Source organism: Cygnus olor, chromosome 8 (genome assembly GCF_009769625.2).
Source record: "Cygnus olor isolate bCygOlo1 chromosome 8, bCygOlo1.pri.v2, whole genome shotgun sequence".
NCBI classification, from domain to species: Eukaryota; Metazoa; Chordata; class Aves; order Anseriformes; family Anatidae; genus Cygnus; species Cygnus olor.
Genome location: NC_049176.1, coordinates 27558766 through 27577706, shown reverse-complemented (window position 1 = coordinate 27577706; position 18941 = coordinate 27558766). Strand labels below are relative to the sequence as shown.

General features: G+C 52.0%; 3 protein-coding genes across 3 annotated transcripts; 2 read left to right on the top strand and 1 right to left on the bottom strand.

The window, feature by feature from the left end:
• Window positions 1-145: 145 nt before the first annotated feature.
• LEXM (lymphocyte expansion molecule) lies at window positions 146-4937 on the bottom strand. The gene is made up of 10 exons (XM_040565417.1): window positions 4884-4937; window positions 4376-4480; window positions 4148-4264; window positions 3907-4044; window positions 3675-3812; window positions 3222-3389; window positions 2942-3070; window positions 2225-2275; window positions 1536-1666; window positions 146-430 (listed from the first exon to the last, which is right to left on the bottom strand). The coding sequence occupies exons 1-10, from the start codon at window positions 4893-4895 to the stop codon at window positions 301-303; spliced, it is 1119 nt and encodes a 372-aa protein (XP_040421351.1). The 5' UTR covers window positions 4896-4937; the 3' UTR covers window positions 146-300.
• A 2708-nt stretch (window positions 4938-7645) lies between these two features.
• PARS2 (prolyl-tRNA synthetase 2, mitochondrial) lies at window positions 7646-10178 on the top strand. The gene has a single exon (XM_040566399.1). The coding sequence runs from the start codon at window positions 7661-7663 to the stop codon at window positions 9158-9160; it is 1500 nt and encodes a 499-aa protein (XP_040422333.1). The 5' UTR covers window positions 7646-7660; the 3' UTR covers window positions 9161-10178.
• An 874-nt stretch (window positions 10179-11052) lies between these two features.
• Window positions 11053-18629, top strand: TTC4 (tetratricopeptide repeat domain 4). Its single transcript, XM_040566400.1, has 10 exons — window positions 11053-11470; window positions 11553-11670; window positions 11781-11942; window positions 12444-12521; window positions 13330-13454; window positions 13749-13835; window positions 14459-14673; window positions 15860-15941; window positions 16964-17046; window positions 17933-18629. The coding sequence occupies exons 1-10, from the start codon at window positions 11357-11359 to the stop codon at window positions 18030-18032; spliced, it is 1164 nt and encodes a 387-aa protein (XP_040422334.1). The 5' UTR covers window positions 11053-11356; the 3' UTR covers window positions 18033-18629.
• Window positions 18630-18941: the final 312 nt, after the last annotated feature.

Here is an 18941-nt window from a genome sequence, read left to right as displayed (position 1 = left end):
CATAACACATAGGTACCACTTCTTTGAGCAGTGCGGCCTGAGGGGGAAGGAAATGCTACATATTGAACGACCTGTGTGTGCTAGCAAACCTTCCTTTCATTGACTTACACTATCTGACATCCTCTTCTCAACTGTGTCAAGTTGAAAATTAAAAATAATAATTACTCAACAGACAAGTTAGAGTGATGATTGTCTAAAGAGTGTTTTATTACCACAGCACTAGACTTGAGTTGTTTCATACCTCCTGTTGCGAGTATTCTCATCTACGCCGTCCCATCTACTGGCGTGTCTGTGATTTATTTACCGATCCGAGCTTCCCAGCACCACCTTACATGTGGAAAGCAGGAGTGATTCTTCACAAATGTCTGGGCAGCGTGGAGCAGGAATCAGATCTCTCCAATTGTTTTTCGCAACAGGCCTGAACCGCTCACTGTGAAAAGAGGATGTGATTCAGTGGACTCAAATTATTGGCCGGATTAATCTCATTAGTCTTAATGAGCGTGGAGGTGAACAGAGCTCGTAAAAGCCTGCCTATTCCCTTGAAGGTACAGCTGTAGCTTGAAAAGTGATTTTGGAGCTAGGGCTGTTTGATCATTGAGCAATTCGGTGCATTTGAACATCCTGCTCACTGTTCAGATTCTTCATTTTTTTTATTCCTAATGGAACTGCACACTTAACAAAGCTGGGCGATACTGAAAGCTCGATTTCATTGTGCCTCCTTCATCACAGGATAGCTAATGGAGCTGCCCCACTGAAAGCTGTCAAGTTATATTCAGTTAAGGCACGTTTCTAACTACTCTCTGGAGATCAAGACAGCCTTTGCAGAGCTGCAGCCCGTAGTGCCACCGCAGCAGTTTGCTAATCTTGGCCACAAGCACAGGTGAAAGCGGAGGGCTGTCCTGAGGTCCCTCATTAGCACAGTTCCTAACTGCTTCACGGGCTTCTCACCCTGGCGATTTCAAAGCCCTTTGTGATGGAGCTGAGCCTTGTTATCTTCCTTCTTCAAATGGGTAAACCAAGGCACAGGCTGAGAACGCGATTTTTGTTCAAGGCCATTGATCAACCGGTGCTGGGAATGGATCGAGGAAGCCTGGTCACCCATCCCCTGTCCTGTTCCTTCCCAGGCTGCCTCCTCTAACTGAGAGGGAAACTTTATCCGTACCTCCATGGCACACAAGTTGCATTTCACGAGGTGGAAGAACAACCACTGTAGTATCCTGGAAGTGCCTGGGTAGCCAGTACTTCTCTAACCTCCCGCTGCCCTTGCACGGCAGGGAAGCTCTGAGGTCTCCTCGCTTTTTCACAGACATTAACGTGCTCATTCACAGAGCAAACCTGCAGTGGGGCCAGCAAGTGTTCCTTAGTCTCATGGCAGCCCTTTAACTCCACAGCCACCCCTTCTGCTATTTAGCCTCTCACATCGGTTGTAAAGCATCAGCAACGTGTCCTTGGCCTCCGCAGCTGCTCTAGCCAAAATGGTTTTCCTGCAGGCCAGTGTGAAACCACCTACATTCCCCATCGTACATCAGACTTACAGCAGGTAGGCGTCCTGCTTCAGGTTGCTCAGGTACCGCTGAGCGTCGTGCAGGTACAGGGACTGGTACCTGAGCTTCTGAGGGTAGTTTTCACACTTGGTGACATCGTAGCGGCCAACGCCTACAGGATTCTGGAAGCAGAAGGTCACCCGTGGTTTCCCATCGTTGCAAGGGCAAAACCAGGCAGTGGCTTTCTGTGGCTAGGCCTTCAATTGCAAAAATCCAACAATATGTGGAATATCTTAACCAAGAAGGTCTATATTGTAGGGGAGGGAGGAGGAGACATGCTGATTGATGTTAGCCCAGCCAGGCCCCTTCACAAGCAGTTCCTCTCGTCTCACTGACCCTCAAAGTAGCTGGGCCTGATTAGCTCGGCTGGCTCAAGCGTGCTCCCCGGTTGCCTACTGCTAGTGATAGCCACGGGCTGCTTTATCGCAGCCTTGCCACTGAAAAGTAATCTGCCAGGTTCCCCAGCAATTACGAAGATGTCTTGACCTCTTGCAAGTTGCCTGCTCCCCACACAGCTGCACAAAGGAGAGAGGGAGCTGTGTGGAAGTCTGCTCCTCGTCCCTAGCCAAGGTGGGCTGTTTGAAACCAAAGCTTTCCTTGCCTGCTTTGAGCCCTTCAGGCTTTGTTCTGGCTCTCCGTGGGGAAGCTGCACAGCTGAATACAGCTCTGGGAACAGGTACTAAGGGAAGGGCTCGTAGCTGCATTGGCTCTTCAACGTGCTGCTGATGCTGCTAGAGGGAAAGCTGGCTTTTAAGCAGCAGAATATGACTTTCTGGGAGGATACAAGGAGCTCTTGGCACCTAAAAGGACTCAGAGCAGCAGGCAATCCAGCTGCTTTCATCCATGAAACACTTCCCTTGCCTGCAAATGATGCAGAGCAAACCTAATGGGAAGGGGGCGTCTGAGCATCCACAGGGAAGGGCAGAGGCCTGAGGATGGGCAGGGGGGGCCGTGGTTGCTGCTGGGCTCCTGCCCTGCTGTCAGCCGGGCTGCACTGCCCGAGGGCAGCACAACCTCTGCCAAGGGTGCCCACAGCTAGTGCAGGAGCACAAGTTTCTGTTGACCTGGCAGGATTTTGGGCCACGTGCTTTTATTCACCATTCATTCTTTAGCAACACGTGCTGGGCAAGAACGGCACCCGGAGAGGGGCTCACCTCCCGTGTGGAGGACGGGCATCTGGCCACGTCACCCAGGTTTCCTTGATAGTCAGGGGGGAGAAAAATGTTCCTGCTGAGGTCAGCCTGCCCTTCCTTCAGAGACACACCTGACCTCCAGCTGGTGAGGCCTGTCCTCTCACCCTCACGGCGTGCCCTCAAGGGATCAGGGACGGCGATGGAGGGAGCTTCCAGCCTGACACCTCCTGTGTCCCTGTCCTGCTGTGTTCCCTGCTCGCTCACCTCGTTCCCATTGAAGAGGCGGTCGGACTTTCTGTCAAACCTCTTGGCAGACGACCAGAACGGGGGCTGGTTGAAGTCTGCTGATCCCTCAACGGGCTTGGGATCGTACGAGCCAGGCCCCACCACATACTGTGTGAAAGGAAACCTCTTACACTTCAGCCTGCGTGCGGAAAGCTGCACGGCTGCCCCATGGCCCCGGCACCCCCAGGTGGGCTCGGTGGCTCCAGCAGGACAGGCAGGTCCCACGGGGACAGGGTGGGGACACCCCGCTCCCACTGACCGCATCCCTCGGGCACTGGCTGAGCGTGGCCCAGAAGATCCTCTCCGAGGGGCAGCCCGGGTTCCTCGGCAGGGTGCTGAAGCATCCTTTCTTCTTGTTTTCCTTCGACATCAGCTCATCCAGGAAACCCTTGGCAGTGCCAGCGCTCAGCTCGGCGCCTTTCCTCTGCTGGGGCAAGGGAGCGGCGTGAGGGGCTCGGCTGCTGGTGGTCTCTGCAGCCACCCCATCTGTCTCTCAAGAGCTGAGCCTTGCCACTGCTCGTGGGCACAATCCTGCTCCCCTGTGCTCTGCCTGTTTCACCCAGCTGCTCAGATCCCAAGGAAGCCAAAGAGCAAAACTCAAACGGGGTCTGGCATAAAGCAGCTCTCCACCATACTCTGCCCCGTTTTGTGGGGGCAGTGCCACAGCTTGCTGAGAAACCCCATCCAGGCGCGTGGTCCCAGGGCTACGCACCTCCCAGTCGTGCCGCCGGCCACCGCTGGGCTTCGCCTTGTCCCCCGAGACCTGGCAGGGGACGCAGCCGCCTGCCCGCCGCAGCCCCTCCTTGATGCTGCTGGGCAGGGAGTAGGTGCCGGGCCCCGGGCCGCTGCCCTGCAGGCACAGGGGAGAAGGCAATGGGGCCGTGCTCAGCAGGGGGACAGGGCCACCCCATGGATGTGTCCCCGGGGCGAGGGGCAGGACGTGCCATGGCTGATGGTAGGGCACACTTCTCCGTCTTGCTGTCCATCAGCCCTCGCGTGCTGGCGGAGCGCTTGTCCCTCTCCTCCAGCGGGGTGTAGGGGTTACCCCGGGGGCCGTAGGTGCCGGGGCCAGGGAAGCAGTCCTGGGGGAGAGACGGGACGGTGTGGGCAGCCCCCGACCAGCCCTAGAAGAGGGAACGATGCCCACAGTGATGCCAGCAGCTCCCGAGTCAGGCTGAGACGTACCCGCCGGCCACCCCTGAACCTCAGCTCCCGTGTGTCGCAGACGCCCCGGAGGCTGGAGGGCCGCGTCTCCTGCAGGAAGCCCCTGATGTGGTACGTCCCCGGGCCCAGCCTCTCCTCCTGGAGGAGAGAGGAGAGCGTGAGGATGAGCCGGGCGCTGCTGGCAGCGCTGCCTGTGTCACTTGGCCCCCAGGAAATGTGCATGGAGGGTGGATCGACCCCAGCTCTTACCTGGCGTTTGCGTTTCTTCTTCATCACCTTGAAGTGGAAATGGGGCAGCTGGATCTGCCGTGAGCCTGTCTCTGCTCCGGCCCAGCCGGAGGCTGGCGCTCTCCCCTGCAAGGCAGAGCTGGAGCACTGCTGTGCATACACCGCTGCCTCATGTCCCGCTGCTCGTCCCGGCTCTGTTGCTCATCGCGATGTAAGGCACCAAGACAGGGGTTTGCTCTTGGGTGGCTGGACTTCACAGACACAGCCTGCATGTGGCCTGGAAGGCAGCTCTGAGGGAAAGCTGGGCTTTGCTTTGAGTCCTCACTGCCCGCAGACCACAGGAGCAGCTGCTCTGCTGAGCTGCACGCTCCCGAGCCCGGGGTGTGAGCAGCTTGCATCCACGCCGACACCCCAGGGTGCTCCCAATCCCGAGCTAGGTGTCCCCAGCTGTTGTGTGCAAAACGGTCACAGCTGATTTGGGAGCTGCACTGGTAATTCTGGCTCTCCCCCCATGTACACAGGGCCTCACCTGGCTGCCCATGTCTCACGCAGGTGGCTCTGTGGCGGCAGCCCACGCCGTGGCAGCCCTCGCCATGGTACCCACGTTCTGTGGGGACAAGCTGAGGATCCTGGCTGGAACGGGGGCTCCAGCCTGGCAGCCCGGAGCCTCGCCACCCTGCCTGTAGCAGGTCCCTTGAGCCCTCTGGGATGGCTCTGAGCGGGCGCCTGAGGGCAGTTTGGCTGCAGAAGTGCACAGCCCACGCCTGGCTCCCACCAGGGACCCAGTATTGCTGTCCCAGCACCTGCATTCCCCTGTGTCACACGAACCGGTTCAGCCCAAGTGCCGCGAGGATGCAGGGGATGGTGTCACCACCCGGTGTCCCCTAGTGGGGTACCATCTGTGTAAAACCCGTCTCTGCTCCCTACAAAGGTGTGACCCATGATGTAGGGCACCCAACACTGGCAGATGCTGTATGCACCTAAATCGTAGGCAGCCCTGAGCCCCAGATTATGATATGCATTCTTCTGTTTGATTAATTACTGTGTTTGTACCAGTGTGGTTTATTTTCAAAGTGTCATCTGCTCAGGAGGAGCTGTCTGAAAGCTCCCAGGGGTTGCTCAGCAGAGCCTGCACCTTGGGTAGCTGCCAGGGTCAGGGGATGTGTGGTGCTGTTATATCCCCCAGGAACTTCCCGAGGGCTGGCTCTAGGACAAGCCCTGAGATTACTGCCTTACTGGGCATAAAAACATCATCCTAGAGCTGTGCGATTACAGTAACATCACTGGAGGGAATGGAAGCTCTCAGGAAATTTAGCTGATGAGGTATGTGAGGCAGCACTTTGGGCTCGCTGACCCTCCAAACTGTGTAAGACCTTGCCCAGGGTCAGCCAGGATGCTGAACCCCAGGCTCAAACTGCAAATCCTCCACAGAACGGAGAGAGGTTTGGCTGCTGAATGACTTCACCTCTCACCTGCCCTGCTGGCAAGGAAAGAAACATTTTCCACCACCCAGTAAGGATCCAGGACTCTGGCTTCTCCAATACCAACCTCCTGCCCTGCTTTGGCAAGGTCCTGTAGCCAGTGTGGCTGGGCCAGGGCTGACACCTTTATTTGCCCCCCACCCAGCACAGCAGGAAAAAATAGAGCACAGACAGGCTTTCAGGCACAAAGCCCCAGGCTTAGCTCCTCATCCAGTGCTGCCTGCTGGTTTAATAAGAGATATCAGCTTTCCCTGCAGACCATGTCTCCTTTATAGCCTCAAACCCTCACAGTTAAAACACCGCCCCAGCAAATCAATCCAAGATGGTTTTGTCTCTTTGATCAGCACAGCAGGCAGTAAGTCACTGACGGAAGGAGGAAAAGTGTTTCACTTCTGCGACTGGAACAAGCGATAGAAACAGTGAAGGACAACTCTCTGGCCCTGAACCGCCTGGTGAAAACCTTCCACTTGCTGAGCAAGCCGGAGATGGCCATGGGGATATCCACCGTGGTACCAAGCATCCTGCAGGACCTGCAGCTCAACTGCTGCATATCTTCCCAACAGCGTTTCCATTGCTCGCTTAATTGCGGTGAGAAACACGTAGGAAGAAGTAATTACCTAGCAAAACCAGTGGAGGCAGTTTGGGAGTGAAGTCATTATTTGGGAGCCAGGAAACCACAGCCAGATCCTGGCTTGGGCACTGAGCTGCTGAGAGACCTGTCCCTCTGGGCAGTGCTTTACAGGATGCTGAGTCCTCTTGCAGGGCCGTCTCAAGTATTTAGTGGCTTCAGTGCTCCTAAATCACTCAGGAGCATTAAAAATAGCCCCTTTAATCCCTTGATTTTCCCATTTCCACACCTTTATAAATGGGAGTGCACCTCAGTGTTTATTCCCTGTTATAAAATAATCATAAAGATTTCCTCAAATCCCTTTTCTGAATAAAATAAGGGTTCACTCTTACTTCCTTATATTTTAAAATGATAATTCAATTCCTCGTAAAATGAGGGTCAGTGAAGTGAAATCTCCTCCCCTAGTGGAGTACTTTTATATGTGCTTACAACTGCTCTTCAGAGATTTTTAATTTCCACTGAGCTCCAGCTCCAGGCAGGAGGCTGAGAAGTGCAGCAAGGAGGCGGTCACTGGGCACGGGGGGATGTCCACCTGTTCAGTTTGACTTGAGGAATCTGGAATGACACAGGACAAAGGCTTTTGTTCTCCCATCTTTTATTCAGGCACACTCCCATGGATGGCCAAGCAGCCCAGCCTCTGAGGATGCTCTCCCCTCGTCCCTGGCCCTCAGCGGGGAAGGGGAGCAGATGAGCACAGAGGACATTGCAGGCACATGACAGCACAACATCCCTCTGGACCAGCTGCTTTCAGGGATCGCCAGGAACCAAAATTACACCCAAGGCCAACAGGACGATGTCCCTGGGGCCTGCACAGCTTCCCTAGCGCTGCTAACCGTGGGTGTCAGCCATCACACTCCCGTCACGGGGCGCTGCCCTGGGCCAGGAGCTGGCCTGAGGTGTGGTGTTTTAATGTCTCTGTCACCACACTACAGCCAGGCATGAAATGTGCCTTGTGAAAGCATATCCACAGTGCCTGGAGTGCGCTGAGACGGGTCAGGGCTCGCTGCCTGCCAGCACAAAACAGCCTCCGAGGGGCCTCGAGGTTTGCCCGCGGGGCCAAACCGCGGCACCTCGCACCCCTCGGGATGCCGCCTCTGTGCCCTCAGCCACCACGGCCTCCCCTTAGCGCCTCGCGGCCTCCGCACGGCAGACGGCGCCCTCCATCCCTTTCCCTTCCCGTCCCTCCCCGCCGCCGCCATGACGGAGCCTCCCCCCGGCGGCCATTCCCGCTTCCGCCCGCCGCCGCCATTTTGTGGGCTGCGCCCCCAGCCCCTGCCCGCGCCGCTCCCCTCGGGGCCGGCCGCCGCCATGTCGGGAGGGCTCCGCGGGTGGCGAGCGGCGGCCGGCCCGCTGCTGCAAGCCTCCGGGGCTCCGCACGGAGCGAGGCGGCGGCGGCGGCTGCTGCTCTCTCAGCTCTTCCAGCCCCTAAACCTGCAGGGCGAGGGAGGCGAGGCGGGGTGGGAGGCGGGGAGCCGCAGCCACAGGCTGATGGTGCAGGGGGGGCTCATCCACCCCGGCAGCACCGGCTGCTACTGCTACCTGCCGCCCGCCGTCCGCGCCATGGAGAAGCTCGTCCGCCTCATCGACGGGGAGATGGAGGCCGTCGGCGGGCAGAAGGTGAACATGCCCAGCCTGAGCTCGGCAGAGCTGTGGCGTGCCAGCGGGCGCTGGGAGAATATGGGGCCAGAGCTGTTCCGCCTGGCTGACCGGCACGGCAAGGACTATTGCCTGGGTCCTACACACGAAGAGGCGGTCACGGAGCTGGTGGCCGCTCAGAGCAACCTGTCCTACAAGCAGCTGCCGCTGCGCCTCTACCAGGTGACGAGGAAGTTTCGGGATGAGCCCAAGCCCCGCTTCGGCTTGCTGCGCAGCCGGGAGTTCTACATGAAGGACATGTACACTTTTGACGCCTCCGAGGAGGCGGCTCGGCAGACCTACGAGCTGGTGTGCGGCGCCTACCGCGGCCTCTTCGAGCGCCTGGGGCTCCGCTGTGTCCAGGTGCGGGCGGCCACAGGCAACATCGGGGGCACCACGTCCCACGAGTTCCAGCTGCCGGCAGACATCGGCGAGGACAGGCTGGTGCTGTGCCCCGACGGACACTTTGCGGCCAATGTGGAGATGCTCAACGGGGAGCAAACTACATGCCCCACGTGTGGAGAAAAACTCACCCAGACTAGAGGGATCGAAGTGGGGCACACGTTTTATCTGGGTACCAAGTACTCCGCTGTCTACAATGCCATCTACTACTCCCCCGACAACAAGCCCCACCTGGCAGAAATGGGTTGTTACGGGTTGGGTGTCACTCGCATCCTGGCAGCGTCCATCGAGGTGCTGTCAACAGAGGACAGCATCCGTTGGCCGAGCCTCATTGCGCCCTACCAGGTGTGCTTCATTCCCCCCAAGAAAGGCAGCAAGGAGGAGCTGGGAGCTGTGCTGCTGGAGCACATCTATGACGACTTTGTTGAGGCCCATCCACACCTCGCGGGTGATGTGGTGCTGGATGACAGGACACAGATGACAATCGGCAAAAGGCTGAAAGATGCCAAAAAGCTGGGGTATCCCTATGTGGTCATAGCTGGGAAGAGGGTTTGTGAGGACCCCCCAGTCTTTGAGGTTTGGGATCAAAACTCTGGCGAGGTTTTGTACCTCACCAAGGAAGGTGTCATTGAGTTACTGAGTAAAGTGCAAGTCCCTTAAAATCCCTGTCTCCTAATCTGTCATTTTTGCTGCACTGAGTAGGCCTGAATAGTTCCTTTTTAAGGAGCTGCAGGCTGTCAGCGATGGGTCTGGGTGAGCAGAGCCATATCCAGTTCACATCAGAGCCACCCGTGGCGTCTTGCAGCAGTGCTAGGAGACGGGTTGAGTTGGGTCAGGCCATATTCCCCTGTGGGCTGTCCCTGTGGTTTCATGGGCTTTGCTTTTGTTCGAACAACGTTCCTCCCTCTGGCTACAGCCCACGCAAGCCCCAGCAGAGGCTGCAACAGGGGGAGTCAGGAAGCCTTTCCTTCACCCTTTTCAGGTACTGAATTCTTTAAATGAAGTGTTTTCAGAGGGTGAGAAAGGAAAGCGCCTTTCCCTGGCTTGTCTGTTCTCTTTGGAGACACCCAAGTTCTGTGAATGTGGAGTTTAATTTGCACATAATTTTATGTGTAAATTAATTAATGTGTTTGCACAGAGAGATCCTTCCCAGCCTTGTTCCTGCAAGCATTTGATGGTGCTAAATGCTGAGCATGCACCCATCCCTGTGACCCTGCTGTCATCTCCCCATGAACCCTTACGTGACTTTGCCATCCAGCCCTGGACAGGGAGATCTTTGGAGAGAATTGCCATGCCCCATGCTGCAGCTTCTGGATCTGCTGCATCTAGAGATCACAAGCAACAACAGGGCCACTGCCATGTAGGACTTCAGGGTAGAGCCGCTGCTCTCCTTGTGCTCCCAGAATTGAGGAGATCGTCTAACCCTTCCCCCCATTTGAGGCAGGATCAGCTCTGTCTGCCATCTTCGTGGGAGACAAACCAGCTGCTGAAAGCCTCTGCACGAGCGCAGCATGCATAGTAACCCTGTGGTGCAGTGTAGGGCCTGTCCCATCAGTGTGGTCTACCATTGCCCTCAAGACCTGCCTTATACTGCAGTGACACGCAGGTGCACAAGCAGCGTAAGGTCACAGCAATGGCCTTACTTGTTGAGGTAAAGTTATCAACTCAGCAAAAGCTGTTGTGATTCAGAGGGGTGCAAGCTTTGGCTCTTTTCCTGGGAAATCACCATCTGCTGTGCTGGACAGGGGAGTGGGGGGAAGCTGGGGGGCTCTTACTGACACCAGGGAAATTCCAGCAAATTGCACCTGACTCAGGGAGCCAAGTTCCAGAGTGGCTGCGCACACAGGGGCCCTGCTTGCGCCTGCTCGAGAGTCAAGAAACTGTCTTGGATGCGTTTTCTCTGTACAAAATGGCTTATTCCTGCTGGTAGGCTCATGCAGTTCCCCTCCTGCTCTAAACCAGCCTGTGCTTGCAGTCCCAGCTCAGCCATCAGGGCTGTTCCTTGTCCGTGCTAAGAGGATGCTCGGCTGCACAGCTGATGTGCACATGGGAGGTCTGTGTGTGTGTTTAAGAGACGTAATTAGCTGTCATCACATGTGCTGGAGCCTTCACAGCAATCTGTGCAGCAGTCTGATGCTTACCCAAAGTATCCAGCCAAAGAATTAGCTGTTTCCTATCTTGCTATTGACTTGCTTATTCGGTTGTTTGTGTTTTTTCTTTAAGCTCTGCCGTAAGCCAGAGGAAGGGCAGCTCTCACGTGAATATTGTCTTGCCTTGTGAGGAGCTTTGCAGATCCTAACAGTGTTATCTCAGGAGTGATAACCATTGCAAAGCAGCTGCAAAAGGTGAAGCCTGCTCGTTTCTCTGCCTCAGGAAAGCTGGTTCTGTCCCTCCCGAGGGTCCAGCAATGCTCTGGTTTCCCCCTAGCTGCTCCCACCACCCCGCACACCTGCTGCTGACAGACCCAAAGCAGACCCTGTGCTGCCAGCACGGAGCTAAAAGCAGGGCAAGGAGCAGCCGAGACCCTTCCAAACCATCGGGATGGGCTGGCACAGCCTTTATTTAAAGCCATCCTGCTAAGAGAGAAATACCCGCACCCCACAAGCGAGCAGCGCTTGCCTCAGCACCCACACCGCGTTTGCCCATCTCCCGCCTGGCACGGAGCGGGGCGGAGGCTTTTGGGGCTGCATAAGGAAACAGGGCAGGGTGTGAGGGGCTGCCCCCGACGAGCAGCCGGCCCGGAGCTGCCATCTCCAGCCCCGGCACCCCCTCACCAGTCCCGCGACCCCTCAGCCGCTGGGCGGCCAAAATGGCGGCTGGGGGTGGGCCGGGCTGAGGCGGCGCCGCGCTGTGGGGATGGGGCCGGGCCGTGAGGAGCGGGGCGGGCTCAGGAGCACCATGGCGGAGCTCGAGGAGAGCGGCGAGGCTCGGAGGTACCGGGGCGGCTTCAACCCGGACACCTGGGAGCAGGTGAGGCGGCGGGGGAGCGGGAGGGAGGTGGGGGGAGCAGCGAAATGGCGGCGCGGGCTGAGGCGAGGCGTGTGCCCCGCAGGAGCTGGAGGCCATCCCCATGTTCATGAAGCGGTGCCCGGCCGAGATCGACGCGGCGCGGCAGCCCGACCTGGCCTGCCTGCAGTCCCTGCTCTTCGACGAGGAGCAGGACCCCGCAGGTTTGGGGCCTGGAGCCGGCGGGGGCCGCCCCTCAGCGCTGGGGGTGCCCCGAGGGGCGGCGGGGCTGCGCGGCCCCCCCTGAGGCCGCTGCCCTGGTGCCGCCTTGCAGAGCTGGCCAAGATGTACAAAAACGAGGGCAACGAGTACTTCAGGGAGAAGGACTACGGGAGGGCCGTCGTCTCCTACAGCGAGGGGCTGAAGAAGAAGTGCGAGGACGTGGAGCTGAACGCCGTGCTGCACACCAACAGGGGGGCCGCGCACTTCCATCTGGGTGAGGGGCCCGGAGCTGCTTTCCCTCTATGTTCTCCTTTTTTTCTCTCCTTTTCTTGCAATACAGCATGATAAATAGCTTATTTGTGGTAAAAAGATGTCTGGAACCCTGAAAACCTGGCTCACACTGGAGCCCAGCTGTGTGCAGGGCCTGCACTGATCTCAAGCATCTCTTGAAGCAACAGATTCTGCCACTCACTGTGTCCTCCCAAAGCTACCACCCGTCGTACCAACACCATTGCTACAGCAAAGAGGCTGTTCTTGGCCTTTTAGTGTTGTTGCAGTTGGTAGATCATCTGCTCAGTCACGTTGCTTATCTTTCACCTGTCTGATTCCTGTCCTTGCACTTCTTGCTCTAGGTTTGCTCCTTCTTCCCCCACTTGTCTCCTTGTGACTGTAGAAGTGGTGAATTAGTCTCCACATAAGCTATTTTGTTGCTTAGGGATCTTCTTGGACTTGAAGTGTAAATCAAAGTTTCTAAGCATTTCTGCTTCGTTTATAGGTAACTACCGTTCTGCTCTCAATGATGCAATCCAAGCAAAAAAGCTGAAGCCCACCCATCTCAAAGCAATCATAAGAGGTAAGTGTTAAAGCACGTGTTCCTGCATGGAGTGCAAGGAACATCCTCTCAAAACAGCTTTAAGTATGTTGTGTTTACTTGTTACTCTTGTAGTTACAAACCTCAGAGTAGACTTTTGTTGCTTTTTTTCACTGCATGTTTCTGTGGTTTAAGTAACAGTGTTTATAAACCTTAAATTACTCTGAGTGTGCATCATGCTTTCTTTCAGGACTGCATTCATTTCAGAAAAGTAAAGCAGTTACTGTACTAGATCTCTTCTCTTGTTCTGCTGTTGCTGTTTCTCTCCAATACATAGCTTTGTGATTTGTATTGGATTTTTAATCAAAGTGCTATATTTTGCTCTACAGTTTCCCTATTTGTAAAAGAGGCATTCACTGAATCTTTTTCTATAGAAGATAGCATAATTTTTGCTGCTTTCCACAATACTTGCTTTTAGTGCAAGGTTGGTTTTTTTCATTTTTCATTTCTCATTCTGTGTAAATTACTGCTTTATTTTTCCTTTTGAAACATACTGAAATGTTAATTCTAATGATGAAATTTTGCTCATAACAGACACTGCTAGCATCCTTCACAGACTTGTGACTAGACTAGCAAGTGGTGCTATAGCTGCTAAAACGTTTTAGATGTTCTTCTTGGCTTACCACACCTGCTGGAAGTCTGTGATTGAACGTGACCCCGCAAAACAATAGCATGTGTTGCTGTATATGCCTTTTGAAGGCACTAGGCCTAAAGCTGTCTTTATAACCACTTTGTATAGTAGTCATATACCGACTCCAATACCAGACACTTAAAGTCTTAATCCTTCCAGGAGCTCTCTGTCACATGGAGCTAAAGAATTTCTCTGAAGCAATAGCATGGTGTGAGGAGGGCTTGCGAATAGATTCAAAAGAGAAAAAGCTTGTGGAAATGAGAGCTAAAGCTGACAAATTAAAGGTAAATATTATGGCAGTCTAGCATCTACTGTGCTTATTTCGGGATTGGTTCTGCCTGCTTTCCATCTAGAAACTCTTTGGCCAAAGAGTACTCTGTGCAAGTTTCTCTGTAGTGTAATTTCTTCCCAAAACAGAACTGAGAGGTGGTTTTGCATAGCATGTGTTGTTGAGATGTGGAGGGAAAAGAGCTGGAGCCTTTCTGGAGATCCAGACTGATTTTTCCACTCAGCAGCAGAGTAATGATGGGCAGTGACGTCCTGTGTTTGAACATGGTGCAATCTTCTCTTGCACGCAGCGAGCTGAGGAGCGGGACGCAAGGAAAGCAAAGGTGATAGAGAAGAAACAACAAGGTCAAAAGGAAATTCTGCTTGCAGCAATAAAGGTGGGTCAGTGAGGGGATTTGTGTGTTGTTTTAGTTTTTTGTTTTTTTTTTTTTCCTTAAGAACTCCCTTGTTTATCTCTAAGGATTTGTTTTCCTGTGCAGATTTGAGGGCTAGTGCCAAAAATATTGAGATAAAACCATGATTCTCCTTATCTGCTTGGCTCTAGCCCCAGCTCCCAGGACTGTTTCCATATTTTAGGTAACAACTAGTGCAAAATACAAACCTAGTGTTAGGAGATGGACCAAGCATCCGAGAGGAGCACTCAGGAGCTGCTGCATGTCGTTGCACCCTGAAGTTATGCTTGCTAGGTCCCAAAGAACAGAACTTCAGATGCATCCCTTTCCCCATGTTTTCCCAGGCCTTTTGTCTCAGCACGCTAACTCCTCTGGATTCCTACCTCTCATCATTCATTTAATGAGCAGTCTGGGTGCCTGGCTGAGGTTCTGGAATCTATGAGGAAGACCAGTCACCCAAGTCTGATACTGTAGGAAAGTTTTTGGTGGTATGCTTAAGAGCAGACTCATTAACAAGAGTGACACAATTTGTCCTTTTACTTACTGCTAATTTTTCTGATCTTATCTCCACACATACTTTTTTTTTTAATTTCCTTCCTCCCCCCTAGGAAAGAAATATCAAGCTGGTTCTTGAACCTTCAGATGATGAAGAGGAAATATCGGATGGTCTGGCTGAGATATCTTTAGATGGGTTCCACTCCGACAATGCCACGGGGGCCAAGGTGCACTTAGATGCTGATGGCAACCTGAACTGGCCTGTCCTCTTTCTGTATCCTGAGCACGAGCAGACAGACTTCGTTGAGGCTTTCCATGAGAACTCCAGGTAAATGAACCGTCAGCAGCATTCTGGCATAAAAGAAAATTTTGAGTAGATGTCAATGGCCAGTAAGTGAATCGGTGTCATACCAGTGAAGTAGCTCCAGAGCTTGAATCTCGTAGCTCACCCTGCTTTTGAGCAGGAGGTTGTGCTGGATGACCTGAGAATAATTCAGGCTGGAAGGGATCTGTGACTTACAAATGCTGCTCTAAAATATGAGGGCCAAAATCTAGATATTGCATACGTTTATAGTTCAGAGAAACACACTGTACATGTCTGGTGAGTGTGATTAAAGGGGCGTACACTGCAAGCCTACACCACTAGGCAGCGGTATTTGTGACCCATCTGCATGCATGGATTTCAGAGGTTCACTACTGTCCTGTTTTGAAACCCTCCAAATATGTGGGTCTTGACAAGAGGATTAAACTAAAAAAATTGTAAAATGCCTCCATAAAGGAGCCTCTAATGATCACTAATGAGCCATTAGGCTTTTCTTAGGGCTAACTGAAGTGCTGTAGACCTTACAGACTGTAAGCAAGTGACTGGCAAGGGACTTCCACTTTCCTGACATAAACTTCAGTTTCTGGTCTGGCAAGTTTAAACGAACTCAGAATTTGTAACATTTTGTTGTAGGACATATGCATTCCTCAGATCCGCTAACAACATTACAGCTTGAAAATACAGTGCAAACAGATTAGTAAAGCTGTAGTTCTTACACAGTACTCTTTTCATGACCAAAGAAAGTGAAAACGGGTTCTTGGAACAAATTCCAAGAGCTGGTGCTTCCAGTTCTCCCGACGTACCAAAATAAACAAGTGACTGACACATGAGCATGTTCTGAGCGCTGGTCTGGTGAAGCACAGTGCTGATGGGACCAGGGAAAATCAGTTGTAGATTAAAAAATCAGTGTTTATTTTTACACCTTTTTCAGTGTGGAAACGAAAACTAAAAATAACTTGCTCTTGCACTGCTCAAGCTTGAAACCAGTAGCATGAGTTAAACCAGGGCCTTGGTCTCATGGCAAAAGCAATGAGTTTCAAAGGAAGAAGCTATTAAACTTGTAGACATCTAAACTTATTTTCAGTCTATAGACTGATTTTGTTAACATATTTTTACCGTTATTCACATGCCAACTGTACAAATTAAACCAAACACTAAGCTAACAAGTCCATTTTTTTTTTTTTTTTTTTAGATTTATTGATCATTTAACGGTGATGTTTGCTGAGTTACCTCCTTGGGATTTAGAAAGAAAATACCTTCCCGGCAATCTTGAGGTGAGAAATTTGACTTTCCTTCTATTTGAGTTTGTTTGTGATATTAAGCAGCTTTGTGTGTATGAAAGCAATGGTACCATTATCTGTTTACCATGCGTGGCTGTGAAGTAAGGATTTGGAGATCTGCGTTCACTTGTGAACTCGAACATTTTCCAAAGTACTTTTTTATTATTGCACTTACATTGTATTTGGTCGAAGGTATTTATAGATATTGCCTAGATTCGCATTTTTATAACAGTAATTAAGATTTAGACCATCGAGTGGGTAAGCTGCTTGCTTTTTCACTTCATTGTGGTGAAATTGTTCAATACAAATGATAAAATACTTTAAAAAAAAAAAAAAAAACAGATATTACTTTCAGATCTAATTGGTGGGAGTTAAACACCCACCCAGTTAAACCCATCAAGTCAATGCGATTTTGCTGTGGCTACAGCAGGTTTGGAGAACTTTTCAGGAGCTGTACCTAGAAAGCTGTTGATGTTTGTCTCATTTTCCACTTGACACGTGCCAGGCAGCAGGGCAGCCGGTAGTGTGGTGGGCAGGCAGGTCCAAAAGGACAACATCTGTGTACCTTACCAGATTAGAAACTTGGATTGTAGCTGTGTGCGTGTACGTACAATCTAAGGCACAGCCAGATCTGAATCTCTTCTATTTAAACAAATAGAATGGATTTCTTTAAAACCTACTCAGTTTAATTCCTCCCATTGCTACATTTAACCTGTTAAAAGGTGAAATCCCAGAAGACTGGGATTGCTTTGCTGTAAAGCACAGGAGCAGCCCCTGTATTTTGTGTTCCTCCTGCCACTGCCGTAAGAGGCTGAGCTGGTTTGTACCTGGAAGACTTTGAATTTACACAAAACGGTATGCATGGCTGAAAACAGTGTGTGACACAGCCAGTTCAAGGTACAGAAGTTTGATAAACCTCTAGTAGATCTGTGGTGTGCTGCTCCTGGGCTTTCAACAGCGTAGTAGTTTGCCTTCTTGTATCTGAAGTCTGTAATAACCCTCCCAAATTTCTTCAGCTCTACTTTGAAGATGAAGAAAGGGCAGAAATGTATGAGCTGAACCCAGAACAGACGTTGCTACAAGCGCTGCAGCACCAAAGGTGAGGCTGTACCTGTTTGCTTCCAGTGGGAGCACAAAGGCACAAAGTACAAGCTTTGTGCTTTAAGGGCAGTTTTTTCCTCTGATTTAACAGTCCTAACTCGTGGCCATCTCAAAGCGGGGAAGATGTAAAACACCAGGACCACGTGACTTCGTGGCTGGCTTTAGTGACTTGGTTTTTGTTTTTTCCCTCCAAAAAAAATGCACAGCTCTCTCCAGGGCTGCATAGAGTTGGGAAGGGCGAGTTGGACTACACACAAGCAGCAGTGTATAAAGAGAGCGCGTTGAAGGTTAACAATGCTCTTACTGTTCATAACCCTGTGCGAGCAGGTCCCCACCCAGCATGCAGCACAGTTTCACTCTCTGGAATTGACTTTCAAGTGTTGTGCAGTTATTTAGAGAAAAGAATTGGCTGTTTGTGAAATTAAAAAAAAAACAACAAAAAAAAAAACACAAGGTTGTAAAGCTCGTGCTGTTAGCTCGCACCGTCTTGTAGCTAGCTGGGGAAGGCCTGCAGCGCGGCAGCAGTGCCTTGGTCTGTCCCGGGGAGCAGAGCTCTGGTCCTGCTGCTGCAGACCGTGTCTGAACTGGCATTCCATAAAACAGCAGCATGCACAAGCCCTCAGATTTCAGCCCGTATGGGCAGATGCAGAAGCCTCCTTCCAGGGACGGAATAACAGCTCTCTTTTAATTAGGAGTAGTTGTTGGGAGAAGCATTGTTTTATAAAATGCTCCTCCTCGGATGTGTGTAGTCCCAGCTATGAAAGGCTCTGCCAATCAGCCAAAAACTTTTCGTCAGCCTTTATTGAGCTGGGCAGAAGTCTCCTGCTTTGCAGAATGCTTTGCCAGATACAGGAAAACCAAAGGACTCTCTTTACTCTTTGCAGGTATTTTGTGAAGGCTGGGACGCCGACAGTTTTGGCATTTGTGAAGCGTTCTCCTTTTTCCAAGAACTACTTCACTGGCAGGAAGGTGCATCGACTATAACAGTGAGAATGAAACAAGGAATCTGGTGCAAGAAACAGTTGTTTCTGTTCTGTCTCAGCTACAGAATGCAAACTTCTGCTTGCACAAAAACACCTCGCACACTTCAGGGGAGAAATAATCTTGGCACGTGGGGAAACTTCCAGCAAAGAAGCATAGAAGGAGAACGAAGGGCTTACAAGAGGGGATTATTTGTTTAAATAGCAATCCAGCTGGCTTGCAGAAGGTCTCCTCTCTGACAGGCTGCATGGGGTTTTGAAACAAACCTGAAACGGTGCCAAACATCGGCTGCAGCTGAAGCAGCAGCAGCTGGGAATGTACTTACCTGTGAAAAATCACGGATTTCCTTGTGAGGTGGGTTGTAGTTGCCAGGGTTTAACAGCAGTGGTCTGGGGTGAGTACCTGCCTGCTGCCACGAGCTGAACGCGGTCAGGCTCCTGCATGGGCCGTTCTAGCTCTGAGGATTAAGCAGCAGCTGCTTTTTTCACCGCTCAGCTCTGCTGCCAGCCTGAGTAAATCAGAGCTCTTTGTCTGGAGCGGTGTGTTTTACCGACTTTTGCTACCTATATGAAATGGAAATAAAGGCGTCTACTTTAAGCAGATTGACTCCTGCCTAATAAATGAGGTGATCATTTTTTCTCCCTGTATGAAGTACTAAAAGCGAAGGACAAACGGTAATTCTAAACCCCAACCCAACAGCCTCATCCATCACGTTAACTGGTAGTGGCAACGTAGCCTTCTGTGCTTCTCTAGGAGCTTCCACTTTTAATTACAATTAATTCTGAATCTCAAATTTCTCTATCCCTAAGCTGCCTTGATGAATAGTGGCTGCAGTTTTAGACACATCAAGTTCAGAGGGCGTCAAAAAGCTCTTCAGCCATAAAAGCTTCTGTTAGATCACGAAGGACTTTT